The 15,015-nt window shown below is 41.2% G+C and overlaps 1 protein-coding gene across 1 annotated transcript; it reads left to right on the forward strand.

Moving 5' to 3' along the window:
- Positions 1–389: 389 nt before the first annotated feature.
- Positions 390–14,523, forward strand: LOC124018177 (small conductance calcium-activated potassium channel protein 3-like; the record flags this gene model as incomplete). The annotated part of the gene is made up of 6 exons (XM_046333441.1): positions 390–611; positions 1,044–1,889; positions 2,396–2,491; positions 2,795–3,076; positions 3,827–3,948; positions 14,382–14,523. Coding segments are annotated over exons 2-6 (1,488 nt in total), but the record flags the coding sequence as incomplete, so codon positions are not given.
- Between the last annotated feature and the right edge of the window lie 492 nt (positions 14,524–15,015).

Genomic DNA, 15,015 nt, shown 5'->3' on the forward strand with positions numbered 1-15,015 from the left:
AAAACCATAATAAAAATAAAACCCAATAAAATAGTAATTCTTATCACTCAATAAAACTAAATGTCAACTATTCTTCCCTTATTCAACACATACACACACAAGAAGAAACAGGGGAAAGAACTGTCAAACGTTATGAATTATTCTGTCAGATGACAAATACTTTGCCCTGCAACCGGGGGACAACTGAAACTGTGGATCTTAGTCAGTCATAAGCCTAGTTTAAATTAATATGTCATGATAGACATAACTTAAGTGGAAAATAATTAAATAAAGGAGTCATAATACAATTGATATCCATGGACATATGGTTCATATGCTGCTATATGGATTATAGTTCATAACCTTTACTTGTGTCTGTGGGAGGGGAGCTGGATTGATAGAAAGTTATTTCTGAGAGACTAGAGAAACTGAATATATTTTTGTAGTTTTGTCACCTAATTATTCTGAGGTAATATCCAGGATATATTTAACTGATGCTTCAATTCCTTTGGGTTGACTTTGAGGATATTGACTAAAGGACAATTTAAGGAATTTAAAAAGAACAGGGGCATTCTTATCCAACAACGGTGGAATTGAAAACTTATTTGGAAGTAACTGAAATACGTGGGAAGGTAAGACTGAGCGGAAACAACTAGGTTTTAATAGTAATTTGGCAAGAATATTGATCAGTAAGATTACCAGGTGCTGCAATAACTTCGATAATTCTAGTGTTTCTAGATAAGTTTTTCCAACAGGTTTCCATTGTCTTATCATATTATCTTCAATGGAAACCCCACAGAGAAATGTCAATATATAGTCAACCATTATCACAGAGGAAGATTTGTGTTCATGTTTACATGTGAATGGTATGAATGTCTTCTGTGAATCTCTTAGCATTCCACAGGCATATCAACTCTGCCTCAGATTTCTTTTACAATAGAGTTTGTGTTTTTATATGCTTCCCTCTTATACATTTTTACTGTTTTCACTCCGACTGGCTGCATTAACTCACTTTTGTCTCTTTCCAAACCCCATAAAATATTTCAATATGTATCAATCCCTAGATGGAGCCCTCTCCCTCTATGAACTTAACAATACAGGATGAGGAGGATCAACATCCCCTCCTTCAATCAAAAGTGGTCCCTCTCCCTCCTGTTTTTGGCAACCAGTGCAGAAGGAACCACTCATGTCAAAGAGGGGAAGATCACTCAGTGTGGCTCGATGGAACCCAGTCACCACCCACCCTCCAATATTACAATGGCTGCCAATATGTCTCACCCTCACCCCACTCCTCACCCCGAAGGGGAGACGATAAGGAAAAGGTTAGGGGGAAGGAGGTGCGCAAGGAAAAGAGAGGCGAGAAGCCAGCGGGAAATGAACAGAATTCTGGGCACAAGGAACGGATTTGGTGTAGTAAAGCCAAAAAGGCAAGCCCACAGAGGTGCCAGCAGGACATGAAATCCCCTCAGTCACCCTACAACAGAGTCCGCATGTCTTGTATGGACTTAAGGGAGACAGAAAGTGGGCCACCCAGTGAAGGAGGTCAAAGGCTAGAGCCCACATCAATGGAGATGCAAGTCCGCCAGAGTCTACCCGAGATTATCATTACAACCAAAAACGACTACCAGCCAAAGGACTCCAATCAAACATCCAGCTCTGACAAGAATCACACCAAATCTGAGGTCAAGGGCACCTATCGTGGAGGTGAGGAGAGCAGTGGTGCAGAGCCCAAGGATGGTCCCCATGGCTGCCCTCACAAGAAGAACCAGAGCATCGGTCATAGGCTGGTCCGGCGAAGGGCACTGTTTGAGAGGAGGCAGAGGCTGAATGACTGTGCGCTCGCTGTGGGGATGTTTGGAGTGGTGGTCATGGTCACCGAGACAGAGCTCTCCTGGAGCGTCTACAGTAAGGTCAGACTTGGGGTACAGATCTGGGTTCCAATGTTTCATTTTCTTTCTGTATACTTTGAGCATTTGATTGAGTGCCTGGAGTGCCAGATGGGAGGGGTTTGCAGTTTTGGGTCTTTTCTGTAGGTTAACTAAGCCAGGCATGTTCAACCAGGCACAGATCACATTTCGAAATACGGGGGACACCTGGGTAATTAATGAGAAATAATGAGTTAAATGTATTTGAAGGTCTTCAGTGTTTGTTGCTGAAGATGGCATATTTGAATGAAGGTTACTGTAGCCAAGATGCAGTCTGAGGCACGTTGTACTGTAGAGCGCTGTGGACAACATGCCTTTTAATGTTCCCATGTTCGCGAAGATTGTATCAATCTGAAATGACCTTTTAAATGTCAAGCACGCTACAATGCACTATGATTGAATCCCAGCTGTATGTTAAAAGAAGGCATATTTGCCCAATTGAAGGGTACTGTATGTTAAGATGAGTGAGTCAGTGATGTGTTCCCCTACAGAGCTCCATATACTCTGTGGCTATGAAGTCTATTATCAGCCTGTCCTCTCTTATCCTGCTGGGCCTGATCATTGCCTACCACATCTGTGAGGTGCAGGTAATTTCACCTTTCTGACTACTTAATATACTGCTCATATCTCTCTATTTTAAACAAGCTATGATCCCTTGGCTTTGATTATTTTAAGTCATTCTACTCTACAATATTTTGGTTATATGCCAGACTATAGTATAGTAGAGGTTCTATTGGTAACCTGGAAAGAAGATGGTGACAGAGGGCAACCTTGTCTGGTACCTCTCGTTATATAATTTATTACACTTTGACTACACTCTCAGTGACACTGTACTACGTCTATGCTCTAACTCGGATATGGTTTTGTACCCATACTCTCATCATTGAAAGCTCTACATCCACGATAACGGAGCAGAGGACTGGCGAATCGCCATGACAATGGAACGAGTGACTCTGATCGCCCTGGAGCTGTTTGTAGCAGTGGTGCATCCGTTCCCGGTGGGTCTCCCATTGTCATGGCAAGCCATGTCCCCCACGCTGTCAGAGACGGAGCTCGAGATTGTGCTGGCTCTGCCCATGTTCCTGCGACTCTACCTCCTGGGTCGTGCCTTGATGCTGCACAGCCGACTTTACACAGACACGGCCTCGCGCAGCATTGGCGCCCTCAACAAGGTCAGAGGTCAACATTGGTCACCATGCAAGTGGTGCAACCTCTCCCTCAAATCTTAGTTACTTGCTTTAATGGACTTGTACACACTCAGTTTGTACATTAGTCAAAATGGATTTGACTTGAAGTTCAGTGGTAAGTACCACGATATGATGCCAAAGCTGCCCATTGGATTCCACAACCCTTCAGCAGCTACTCACCCCATTGCTAGGTGTTGCATTTTCATGTAATCCAATGGTCTGCTTTAGCATTGGCTAGCTGAGCATGCTAACAAAAAAGGCAATTTAATTACAACCAGAAATATTTAAATCTCTTCGATATGTGATAATTAGAAGTAAAGCTACACCATCCATCCTTGGATTGAGATACTGTACGTTTTCAAGCCATATCCCAAATTCCACTTGAATGAGAAGATACTTACTACTGATGTCGAGATTTTGTAGGCACAAAAATGTTTACACAACCGTGTAATGCAGTATGTCCACAATGCTTTTTTAATGATTTTACTTTTTTTTGTACAACTCGAGTTTGTTGGGGACACTACTATGACAGGGACACTACATTCTGCTTTGTCCCGCAACCCGCCTCCCTCTCCCACTCTCCTGAGTCTCTACCAAATCCTCCCACTGTAATTCCTTCCCTTGTTATTGCTTTTTTTAACACTGATCAAACTGATGACCTTCAACTTCCCGCTTGGCTTTGCAAACCTCTCCATTCTTACTGTGGATATGAATATTATTATTACTTGTATCCAGATCCACTTCAACAGCCGTTTTGTGGTCAAAGCGCTGATGACCATCTACCCTGGCACTGTGTTGATGATCTTCAGCGTCTCTCTGTGGCTCATCGCTGCATGGGGCCTTCATGTCTGTGAGAGGTGAGTGACTAACACGGAACCTGAACCGGCTGCGCGTGTGCGCCAACGTGCGCCAACGTGCGCCAACGTGCATAAGTGTATTTTGTCCCACCACACCAAACATGATCACGACACTAAAATATCAAAACAAACTCTGAACCGATTATATTAATTTGGGGACCGGTTGAAAAAGCATTAAACATGTATGGCAATTTAGCTAGCTAGCTTGCACTTGCTAGCTAATTTGTCCTGGGGTATAAACATTGAGTTGTTATTTTACCTGAAATGCATAAGGTCCTCTACTCCGACAATTAATTCACACATAAAACAGTCAACCGAATCCTTTCTAGTTCTCTCTCCTCCTTCCAGGCTTTTTCGCCACTGACCTCGTTCATCTTTCAGTCACCCACGTGGGTATAACCAATGAGGAGATGGCACGTGGGTACCTGCTTCTATAAACCAATGAGGGGATGGGAGAGGCAGGACTTGCAGCTCGATCTGCGTCAGTGCAGACACTCGTTGGCACGCACGCGGGCAGTGTGGGTGCAATAATTGAATAACATAGATTTCTACATTTATTTTGCAACGCTAGCGATGTAGTCAGCCTGTAAGAAGGGAAAGGAGGAGATTGAGGAGGAGTGAAATATGCAATAGACTTTTCCCGGGATTCATTCAGTGGTGTTAATTTCATCAATAAAAACAGTGACTAAAATATTATTCAAAAACCTATTTTTCAGTGGCAATTAATGAGACTATAACTGACTAAATAGACCCAGAAAAAAATATAACTAAACAAATAAATATATATTTTCAGTTTACAAAATCATCCCTGTGACTAAAATCTGATTACTAAATGGACTAGACAATATTTTTGGGAGATTGACAGCTTTTCAGTGATAAGCACAATTAATATTGGCAGCACAGTTCTGTTCAGCAGTGGGAAGGACGCGACCTTCAAACACAGCCTAAATCAATTGATGAGCGTGGGCAAACAGGCTCTGCTCCGGCTCCGCAGAGCGTTTGCTTCACTAACCAACCTAGTCTCAGAGCATTTCGTATTATTCTGTACGTAAGTCCGAGACACTCCATTTAGTATGAGATGTAACGTTTCGTATTCTATGTATTCATTTGTGGATGTACATTATCCATTTCGTATGATATGTTATGAATTACAATACATGTTATATGTTACCAATTTGAAAAATGTACAATATGTTATGAATTTGTTTATGCACAATATGTGACACATTTCCAAAACTATGATATGTTACAAATTCTAGCTAGGTGGCTAACATTAGTTGGCTAATGTTAGCTGGGTTCAGGGGTTAGGGTTACATTTAGGAGTTAGGTTAAAGTTTTAGGGGAAGGGCTAACTAAAAGGGTTAGGTGAAGGATTAGCTTACATGTTAAGTATTTGAAAGTATCTGAAAAGTAGCTAATTAGCTAAAAATGCTATAGTTGTTCGTGAAGAGATTCAAACTTGCAACCCACAGGGTTGCTAGAAGTTTGCGTTATCCTTTCGTTACATCTTCGCACTCTCTTTCTGAAACTGAACAGAACACAGGCTTATACGCATGCGATTAATTATTTTCTGAAGAAGCCTTTGACTCCTCCTGACCTGCCACCTTATACCTACACAGCACAGCCATTGGTTATGCAGCACACAAAACAGTTTTTGATCAGCAAGAGCAGGGTTTGAATATCCATTGCAGTGTGTAATGCAGCCAGCCTAGTTGTAAATTACACAATCCCAGCAGCTATCTAAGAAATATAACTGCTCTGTGTTTCTCCGAGCATGCACTTCGTTGATCATTTGATTGAGACCACACAAATAACCTGTAGGTCTACTTGATAGTGCCAAATATGGTTACGTTAAAGCTTTATTCTAAAAATGGATCAAATAAAAAATGGTCCTTATCAATCTACAAATAATATCCCATAATTACCAAGTGAAGACAGGTTTTTAGAAATGTTTGCCAATGTATCACAAAAAACACAATTTTATTTTTTACTATTCGAACCCTTTGCTTTGAGACTCAAAATTGAGCCCAGCTGCATCCTGTTTCCATGGATCTTTTTTTAACCTTTATTTAACTAGGCAAGTCAGTTAAGAACAAATTCTTATTTTCAATGACGACCTAGGAACAGTGGGTTAACTGCATGTTCAGGGGCAGAACGACAGATTTCTACCTTGTCAGCTCGGGAGTTTTGAACATGCAACCTTCCAGTTACTAGGTCCAACGCTCTAACCACTAGGCTACCCTGCAGCCCCATCTTTGAGATGTTTCTACAACTTGATTGGAGTCCACCTGTGGTAAATTCAATTGATTGGAAATCATTTGAAAAGGCACACACCTGTCTATTTAAGGTTCCACAGTTGACAGTGCATGTCAGAACAACAACCAAGCAATGACGTCGAAGGAATTGTCCGTAGAGCTCTGACACAGAAGCACAGATCTGGAGAAGGGTATCAAAACATTTCTGCAGCATTGAAGGTCCCCAGGAACACAGTGGTCTCCATCATTCTTAAATGTATGAAGTTTGGAACCACTAACACTCTTCCTAGAGCTGGCCGCTTGGGCCAAACTGAGCAATCGGGGGGAGAAGGGCCTTGGTCAGGGAGGTGACCAAGAACCGAATGGTCATTCTGACAGAGATCCAGAGTTCCTCTGTGAAGATGGGAGAACCTTCCAGAAGGACAACCATCTTTGCAGCACTCCACCAATCAGGCCTTTATGGTAGAGTGGCCAGACGGAAGCCACTCCTCAGTAAAAGGTATATGACAGCCCTCTTGGAGTTTGCCAAAAGGCACCTAAAGGACTCTCAAACCATGAGAAACAAGATTCTCTGGTCTGATGAAACCAAGATTGAAGTCTAGCCTGAATGCCTAGCGTCACGTCTGGAGGAAACCTGGCACCATCCCTACGGTGAAGCATGGTGGTGGCAGCATCATCGTGTGGGGATGTTTTTCAGAGACTGGGAGACTAGTCAGGATCGAGAGAATGATGAACGAAGCAGAGAGCTTCTTGCTAAAAACCTGCTCCAGAGCGCTCAGGAATTCAGACCTGGGTGAAGGTTCACATTCCAACAGGACTATGACACTAAGCACACAGCCAAGACAATGCAGTTATGGCTTCGGGAATAAGTCTCTGAATGTCCCTGAGTGGCCCAGCCAGAGCCCAGAATTGAACTAGATCTAACATCTCTGGAGAGACCTGAAAATAGCTGCGCTGCGATGCTCCCCATCCAAGCTGAAAAGTTTGAGAAGATCTGCAGAAAAGAATGGGGAAAACTCCCCAAATACAGGTGTGCCAAGCTTGTATCATCATACCCAAGAAGACTCGAGGCTAAATTGCTGCCAAATGTGCTTCAACAAAGTACTGAGTAAACGGTCTGAAAACTCATGTAAATGTGATATTTCATATTTTTTTTAATACAGTGGGGCAAAAAAGTATTTAGTCAGCCAACAATTGTGCAAGTTCTCCCACCTGAAAAGATGAGAGAGGCCTGTAATTTTCATCATAGGTACACTTCAACTATGACAGACAAAATTAGAAAAAAAATCCAGATAATCACATTGTAGGATTTTTAATGAATTTATTTGCGAATTATGGTGGAAAATAAGTATTTGGTTAATAACAAAAGTTTATCTCAATACTTTGTTATATACCCTTTGTTTGGCAATGACAGAGGTCAAACGTTTTCTGTAAGTCTTCACAAGGTTTTCACACACTGTTGCTGGTATTTTGGCCCATTCCTCCATGCTGATCTCCTCTAGAGCAGTGATGTTTTTGGGCTGTTACTGGGCAACACAGACTTTCAACTCCCTCCAAAGATTTTATATGGGGTTGAGATCTGGAGACTGGCTAGGCCACTCCAGGACCTTGAAATGCTTCTTACGAAGCCACTCCTTCGTTGCCCGGGCGGTGTGTTTGGGATTATTGTCATGCTGATAGACCCAGCCACATTTCATCTACAATGCCCTTGCTGATGGAAGGAGGTTTTCACTTAAAATCTCACGATACATGGCCCCATTCATTCTTTCCTTTACACGGATCAGTCGTCCTGGTCCCAGTGCAGAAAAACAGCTCCAAAGCATGATGTTTCCGCCCCCATGCTTCACAGTAGGTATGGTGTTCTTTGGATGCAACTCAGTATTCTTTGTCCTCCAAACACAACAAGTTTAGTTTTTACCAAAAAGTTATATTTTGGTTTCATCTGACCATATGACATTCTGCCAATCTTCTTCTGGATCATCCAAATGCTCTCTAGCAAACTTCAGACGGGCCTGGACATGTGCTGGCTTAAGCAGGGGGACATGTCTGGCACTGCAGGGTTTGAGTCCCTGGCTGCGTAGTGTGTTACTGATGGTAGGCTTTGTTACTCTGGTCCCAGCTCTCTGCAGGTCATTCACTAGGTCCCCCCGTGTGGTTCTGGGATTTTTGCTCACCGTTCTTGTGAACATTTTGACCCCACGGGGTGAGATCTTGCGTGGAGCCCCAGATCGAGGGAGATTATCAGTGATCTTGTATGTCTTCCATTTCCAATAATTGCTCCCACAGTTGATTTATTCAAACCAAGCTGCTTACCTATTGCAGATTCAGTCTTCCCAGCCTGGTACAGGTCTACAATTTTGTTTCTGGTGTCCTTTGACAGCTCTTTGGTCTTGGCCATAGTGGAGTTTTAGTGTGACTGATTGAGGTTGTGGACAGGTGTCTTTTATACTGATAACAAGTTCAAACGGGTGCCATTAAATACAGGTAACGGGTGGAGGACAGAGGAGCCTCTTAAAGAAGAAGTTACAGGTCTGTGAGAGCCAGAAATCTTGCTTGTTTGTAGGTGACCAAATACTTATTTTCCACCATAATTTGCAAATAAATAAACTAAAAATCCTACAATGTGATTTTCTGGATTTTTTCTTCTCATTTTGTCTGTCATAGTTGAAGTGTACCTATGATGAAAATTACAGACCTCTCTCATCTTTTTAAGTAGGAGAACTTGCACAATTGGTGGCTGACTAAATATCTTTTTGCCCCACTGTACTTCAGTATTCCATAGTAACATCTGACAAAAATATCTAGACACTGAAGCAGCAAACTTTGTGGAAATTAATATTTTGTCATCTCAAAACTTTCAGCCACAACTGTATATACTGAACCAAAATAAAAATGTAACATGTAACGTGTTGGTCCCATGTTTCATGAGCTGAAATAAAAGACCCTGGAAATGTTCCATAGTCAACTGTTTTTACATCCCTGTTTGTGAAGCATTTCTCTTTTCCCAAAGATAATCCATCCACCATCCATTTCTAAAAACCTGTTTTTGCTTTGTTATTATGGGATATTGTGTGTAGATTGATGTGGGGGAATAAAACAAATTAATTTTAGAATAAGGCTGTAACGTAACAAAATTTGGTAAAAGTCAAGGGGTCTGAATACTGTCCAAATGCACGGTATAGCCTAATAAGCAACTCACTCTAAAACACTGAGAAATGTCTAATTTTCATGAATAAGAAATGATATGACCCTCCCCTGGACTAGATTAAATACTAAACCCTCCCCTTGACCAAAATTGAAAAAGCATGACCCTCCAGCTACCATTCCTTAAATTTCGATCCATCCTTACTAACTATTGTTTGTTTGTTTTTTGATTTGGACATTCTTGAAAACGAGATGGTGCATCTCAAGAGATTTCATCCTGATAAATTTCCAATAAATAAATAAATTTGCTGGCACAGAAAGAAAAGAAAGGGATAGCAAACTATTTATTGACTAAATTCCTCTTGCACTACACTATATCTGACTGGGTAAAGAACTTTCTTTTTTTTCTTCCTTTTTTGAGTTAAAGCTGCAATATGTAACTTTTTGGGCAACCCGAACAAATTCATATAGAAATGTAAGTTATAGATCTGTCATGCTCATTGTAGCAAGTCTAAGAAGCAGTAGATCTGTTCTATGTGCAATATTTATTTTGGTTTTGTACACCAACTTCAAATGGCTGAAAATACAATATTTGTGGTTATGGAAAATATATTTCACAAAGGCCATCAAATCAAAGGTTATAAAAGTATATATAAAGTTGTTTTTGACAAAAAATGAAAACATGTTAGTTTGTCACTTTCACGAGGTTGGAATAATAACATGTTCAACTACTTAAGACATTGGCTCGATTCTAGGTTGTGCCTTTAGATGTAGAGAAAATGGAATAAGAGTCACATCTGGAGGCAACCAGTCACGGCTCATCACCTGCCCAATACTATCCCTACGGTGAAGCATGGTGGTGGCAGCATCATGCTGTGGGGATGTCTTTCAGTGGCAGGGATTGGGAGACTAGTCAGGATCGAAGGGAAAGATGAACAGAGCAAAGTACAGTGATCCTTGATGAAATCCTGCTCCAGAGTGCTCAGGACCTCAGACTGGGGCGAAGGTTCCCCTTCCAACAGGACAACGACACTAAGCACACAGCCAAGACAATGTCCTTGAGTGGCCCAGCCAGAGCCTAGACTTGAACCCGATCTAACATCTCTGGAGAGACCTGAAAATAGCTGTGCAGCTATGCACCTTCCAACCGGACAGAGCTTGAGAGGATCTGCAGAGAACAATAGAAGCACCTCAAATACAGGTGCACAGAGCTTGTAGCGTCATATCCAAGAAGACTCGAGGCTGTCATTTCTGCCAAAGTTAATTCAACAAAGTACTGAGTAAAGGGTCTGAATTACATACAGTTGAAGTCGGAAGTTTACATACACTTAGGTTGGAGTCATTAAAACTCGTTTTTCAACCACGCCACAAATATCTTGTTAGCAAACTATAGTTTTGGCAAGACGGTTAGGACATCTACTTTGTGCGTGACACAAGTAATTTTTCCAACAATTGTTTGCAGACAGATTATTTCACTTATAATTCACGGTATCACAATTCCAGTGTGTCAGAAGTTTACATAACCTAAGTTGACTGTGCCTTTAAACAGCTTGGAAAATTCCAGAAAATGATGTCATGGCTTTAGAAGCTTCTGATAGTTTAATTGACATAATTTGAGTCAATTGGAGGTGTACCTGTGGATGTATTTCAAGGCGTACCTTCAAACTCAGTGCCTCTTTGCTTGACATCATGGGGAAGTCAAAAGAAATCAGCCAAGACCTCAGAAAAAAATTGTAGACCTCCAGAAGTTTGGTTCAGAAATTAATGTACTTTGGTGCGAAAAGTGCAATTAAATTCCAGAACGACAGCAAAGGACTTTGTGAAGAGGCTGGAGGAAACAGGTACAAAAGTATCTATATCTACAGTAAAACGAGTCCTATATCGACATAACCTGAAAGGCCGCTCGGCAAGGAAGAAACCACCGCTCCAAAACCTCCATAAAAAAAGCCAGACCACAGTTTGCAACTGCACATTTTTGGAGAAATGTCCTCTGGTCTGATGAAACAAAAATAGAACTGTTTGGCCATAATGACCATCGTTATGTTTGGAGGAAAAAGGGGGAGGCTTGCAAGCCGAAGAACACCATCCCAATCGTCAATCACGGGGTGGCAGCATCATGTTGTGGGGGCGCTTTGCTGCAGGAGGGACTGGTGCACTTCACAAAATAGATGGCTACATGAGGAAGGACAATTATGTGGATATATTGAAGCAACATCTCAAGACATCAGTCAGGAAGTTACAGCTTGGTCGCAAATGGGTCTTCCAGATGGACATTGACCGCAAGCATACTTCCAAAGTTGTGGCAAAATGGCTTAAGGACAACAAAGTCAAGGTATTGGGGTGGCCATAACAAAGCCCAGACCTCAATCCTATAGAAAATGTGTGCGCAGAACTGAAAAAGTGTGTGCGAGCAAAGAGGCCTACAAACCTAACTCAGTTACAACAGCTCTGTCAGGAGGAATGGGCCAATATTCATCCAACTTATTGTGGGAAGCTTTTGGAAGGCTACCCAAAATGTTTGACCCAAGTTAAACAATTTCAAGGCAATGCTACCAAATACTAATTGAGTGTATATAAACTTCTGACCCACTGGGAATGTGATGAAATAAATCAAATATATTTATTATTCTGACATTTCACATTCTTCAAATAAAGTGGTGGTCCTAACTGACCTAAGACAGGGAATTTTTACTAGGATTAAATGTCAGGAATTGTGAAAAACTGAGTTTAAACTGTATGTAAATGTAAAATGTCATCTTTTTTATTTTATAAATGTAACAAAAAGTCTAGAAACCCGTTTTTGCTTTGTCATTATGGGGTATTGTGTGTAGATTGATTAAGAATATATTTTTAATCCATTTGAACAAAATATGGAAAAAGTCAAGGGGTCTGAATACTTTCTGAATACCCTATGTGTGTATTAAAATGTGACTAAAATTAAAGGGCATTTAATTGACTAAAATGTTTTTTTCATTTTGATTAACTAGGCTAAATCATTATTTAAATGACAAAAATGCGACTTAAGTAATTTTGACAAATATATCCTTGTCTAAAACTAGACTACATTTTTAAAAAGGGCCAAAATTAACACTGATTCAAAGGCGTGTTGCCCACTACACTACAGATAATGCGCCTTTTAAAGGTAATTAATACTTCAGCCGACGTCCGTAACATTTACCATTGCAAACGTTGGGGAAATGGCATTTTAAAAGACACGTTGTCTGTAGTGCTGGGACGTGCCTTCGATTTAATCCCGGCCTTAGTGATTACAGTGGGGCAAAAAAGTATTTAGTCAGCCACCAATTGTGCAAGTTCTCCAACTTAAAAATATGAGAGGCCTGTAATTTTCATCATAGGTACACTTCAACTATGACAGACAAAATGAGAAAAAAAATCCAGAAAATCACATTGTAGGATTTTTAATGAATTTATTTGCAAATTATGGTGGAAAATAAATATTTGGTCACCTACAAACAAGCAAGATTTCTGGCTCTCACAGACCTGTAACTTATTCTTTAAGAGCCTCCTCTGTCCTCCACTCGTTACCTGTATTAATGGCACCTGTTTGAACTTGTTATCAGTATTAAAAGACACCTGTCCACAACCTCAAAGAGTCACACTCCAAACTCCACTATGGCCAAGACCAAAGAGCTGTCAAAGGACACCAGAAACAAAATTGTAGACCTGCACCAGGCTGGGAAGACTGAATCTGCAATAGGTAAGCAGCTTGGTTTGAATAAATCAACTGTGGGAGCAATTATTAGGAAATGGAAGACATACAAGACCACTGATAATTTCCCTCGATCTGGGGCTCCACGCAAGATCTCACCCCGTGGGGTCAAAATGATCACAAGAATGGTTAGAAAAAATCCCAGAACCACACGGCGGGACCTAGTAAATGACCTGCAGAGAGCTGGGACCAAAGTAACAAAGCCTACCATCAGTAACACTCATATCCTGAAGTGCCAGACGTGTCCCCCTGCTTAAGCCAGTACATGTCCATGCCCGTCTGAAGTTTGCTAGAGAGCATTTGGATGATCCAGAAGAAGATTGGCAGAATGTCATATGGTCAGATAAAACCAAAATATTACTTTTTGGTAAAAACTCAACTCGTTGTGTTTGGAGGACAAAGAATGCTGAGTTGCATCCAAAGAACACCATACCTACTGTGAAGCATGGGTGTGGAAACATCATGCTTTGGGGCTGTTTTTCTGCAAAGGGACCAGGACGACTGATCCGTGTAAAGGAAAGAATGAATGGGGCCATGTATCGTGAGATTTTGAGTGAAAACCTCCTTCCATCAGCAAGGGCATTGAAGATGAAACGTGGCTGGGTCTTTCAGCATGACAATGATCCCAAACACACCACCCGGGCAACGAAAGAGTGGCTTCGTAAGAAGCATTTCAAGGTCCTGGAGTGGCCTAGCCAGTCTCCAGATCTCAACCCCATAGAAAATCTTTGGAGGGAGTTGAAAGTCCGTGTTGCCCAGCAACAGCCCCAAAACATCACTGCTCTAGAGGAGATCTGCATGGAGGAATGGGCCAAAATACCAGCAACAGTGTGTGAAGACTTACAGAAAACGTTTGACCTCTGTCATTGCCAACAAAAGGTATAAAACAAGGTATTGAGAAACTTTTGTTATTGACCAAATACTTATTTTCCACCATAATTTGCAAATAAATTCATTAAAAATCCTACAATGTGATTTTCTGGATTTTTTCTTTTTTCATTTTGTCTGTCATAGTTGTAGTGTACCTATGATGAAAATTACAGGCCTCCCTCATCTTTTTAAGTGGGAGAACTTGCACAATTGGTGGCTGACTAAATACTTTTTTGACCCACTGTATATGACTTGGACCAACCTGTACTGTGACTAATATCAGATGGGCCCATCATAAGTTCAGTCAGTCATATCAAAAATACAGTCAAATATCACACTCCTAGACAGAAACTAGTTTTTTGTTAAATGTTAATATGGTAAGAGTGGACAAGACAGAGGAAAAGCTGAACCATCAACCCTTCCTTGTCCTCTAGACACCACAACTATAAGGACCTGAGCAGTAACTACATGGAGGCCCTGTGGATGGTCTCGGTCACCTTCTTGTCCATTGGTTATGGGGATGTTGTTCCCCACACCTACTGTGGCCGCAGCATCTGTCTACTCACTGGGATCATGGTAAGCAGCTTCGGCGAAATAGGAAAGGCAATCGCACAGCTGAGTTGGCTTGTTGCCGGTGCCTTGGAATAATTTGATGAAATCTTTAAAAGAGAAGGTGGTGGGAATCATTGTAATTGTGGTCATTAGCATACTGTCTTTTCCTTAAAGACACAATGCAGCCATTTTTATCTCAATATCAAATAATTTCTGGTTAACAATTAAGTACCCTACTGTGATTGTTCTCAATTAAAATAGTGAAAATTTAACAAAAAAGACTTCTTAGCAAGACCAATATCCCAAGCAAGAATTTAGCTAGGGACTGTCTGGCAGTGGTCTGAGTTGGGAGGGGAAAACTGAAAAATAGCTGTTATTGGTTTGGAAATCTTATTGGTCTATTAACTCATTTCCTGGTGGTGTCACTGGGTAGGCCAAAACTCCATCCCACCAAAACAGGCTAAATTTTCAGGTGGTCTTTTCAAATAGCTCCTACACTAAAAGGGCATTATCATA

This window comes from Oncorhynchus gorbuscha, unplaced genomic scaffold, assembly GCF_021184085.1.
Source record: "Oncorhynchus gorbuscha isolate QuinsamMale2020 ecotype Even-year unplaced genomic scaffold, OgorEven_v1.0 Un_scaffold_42:::fragment_2:::debris, whole genome shotgun sequence".
NCBI lineage: Eukaryota > Metazoa > Chordata > Actinopteri > Salmoniformes > Salmonidae > Oncorhynchus > Oncorhynchus gorbuscha.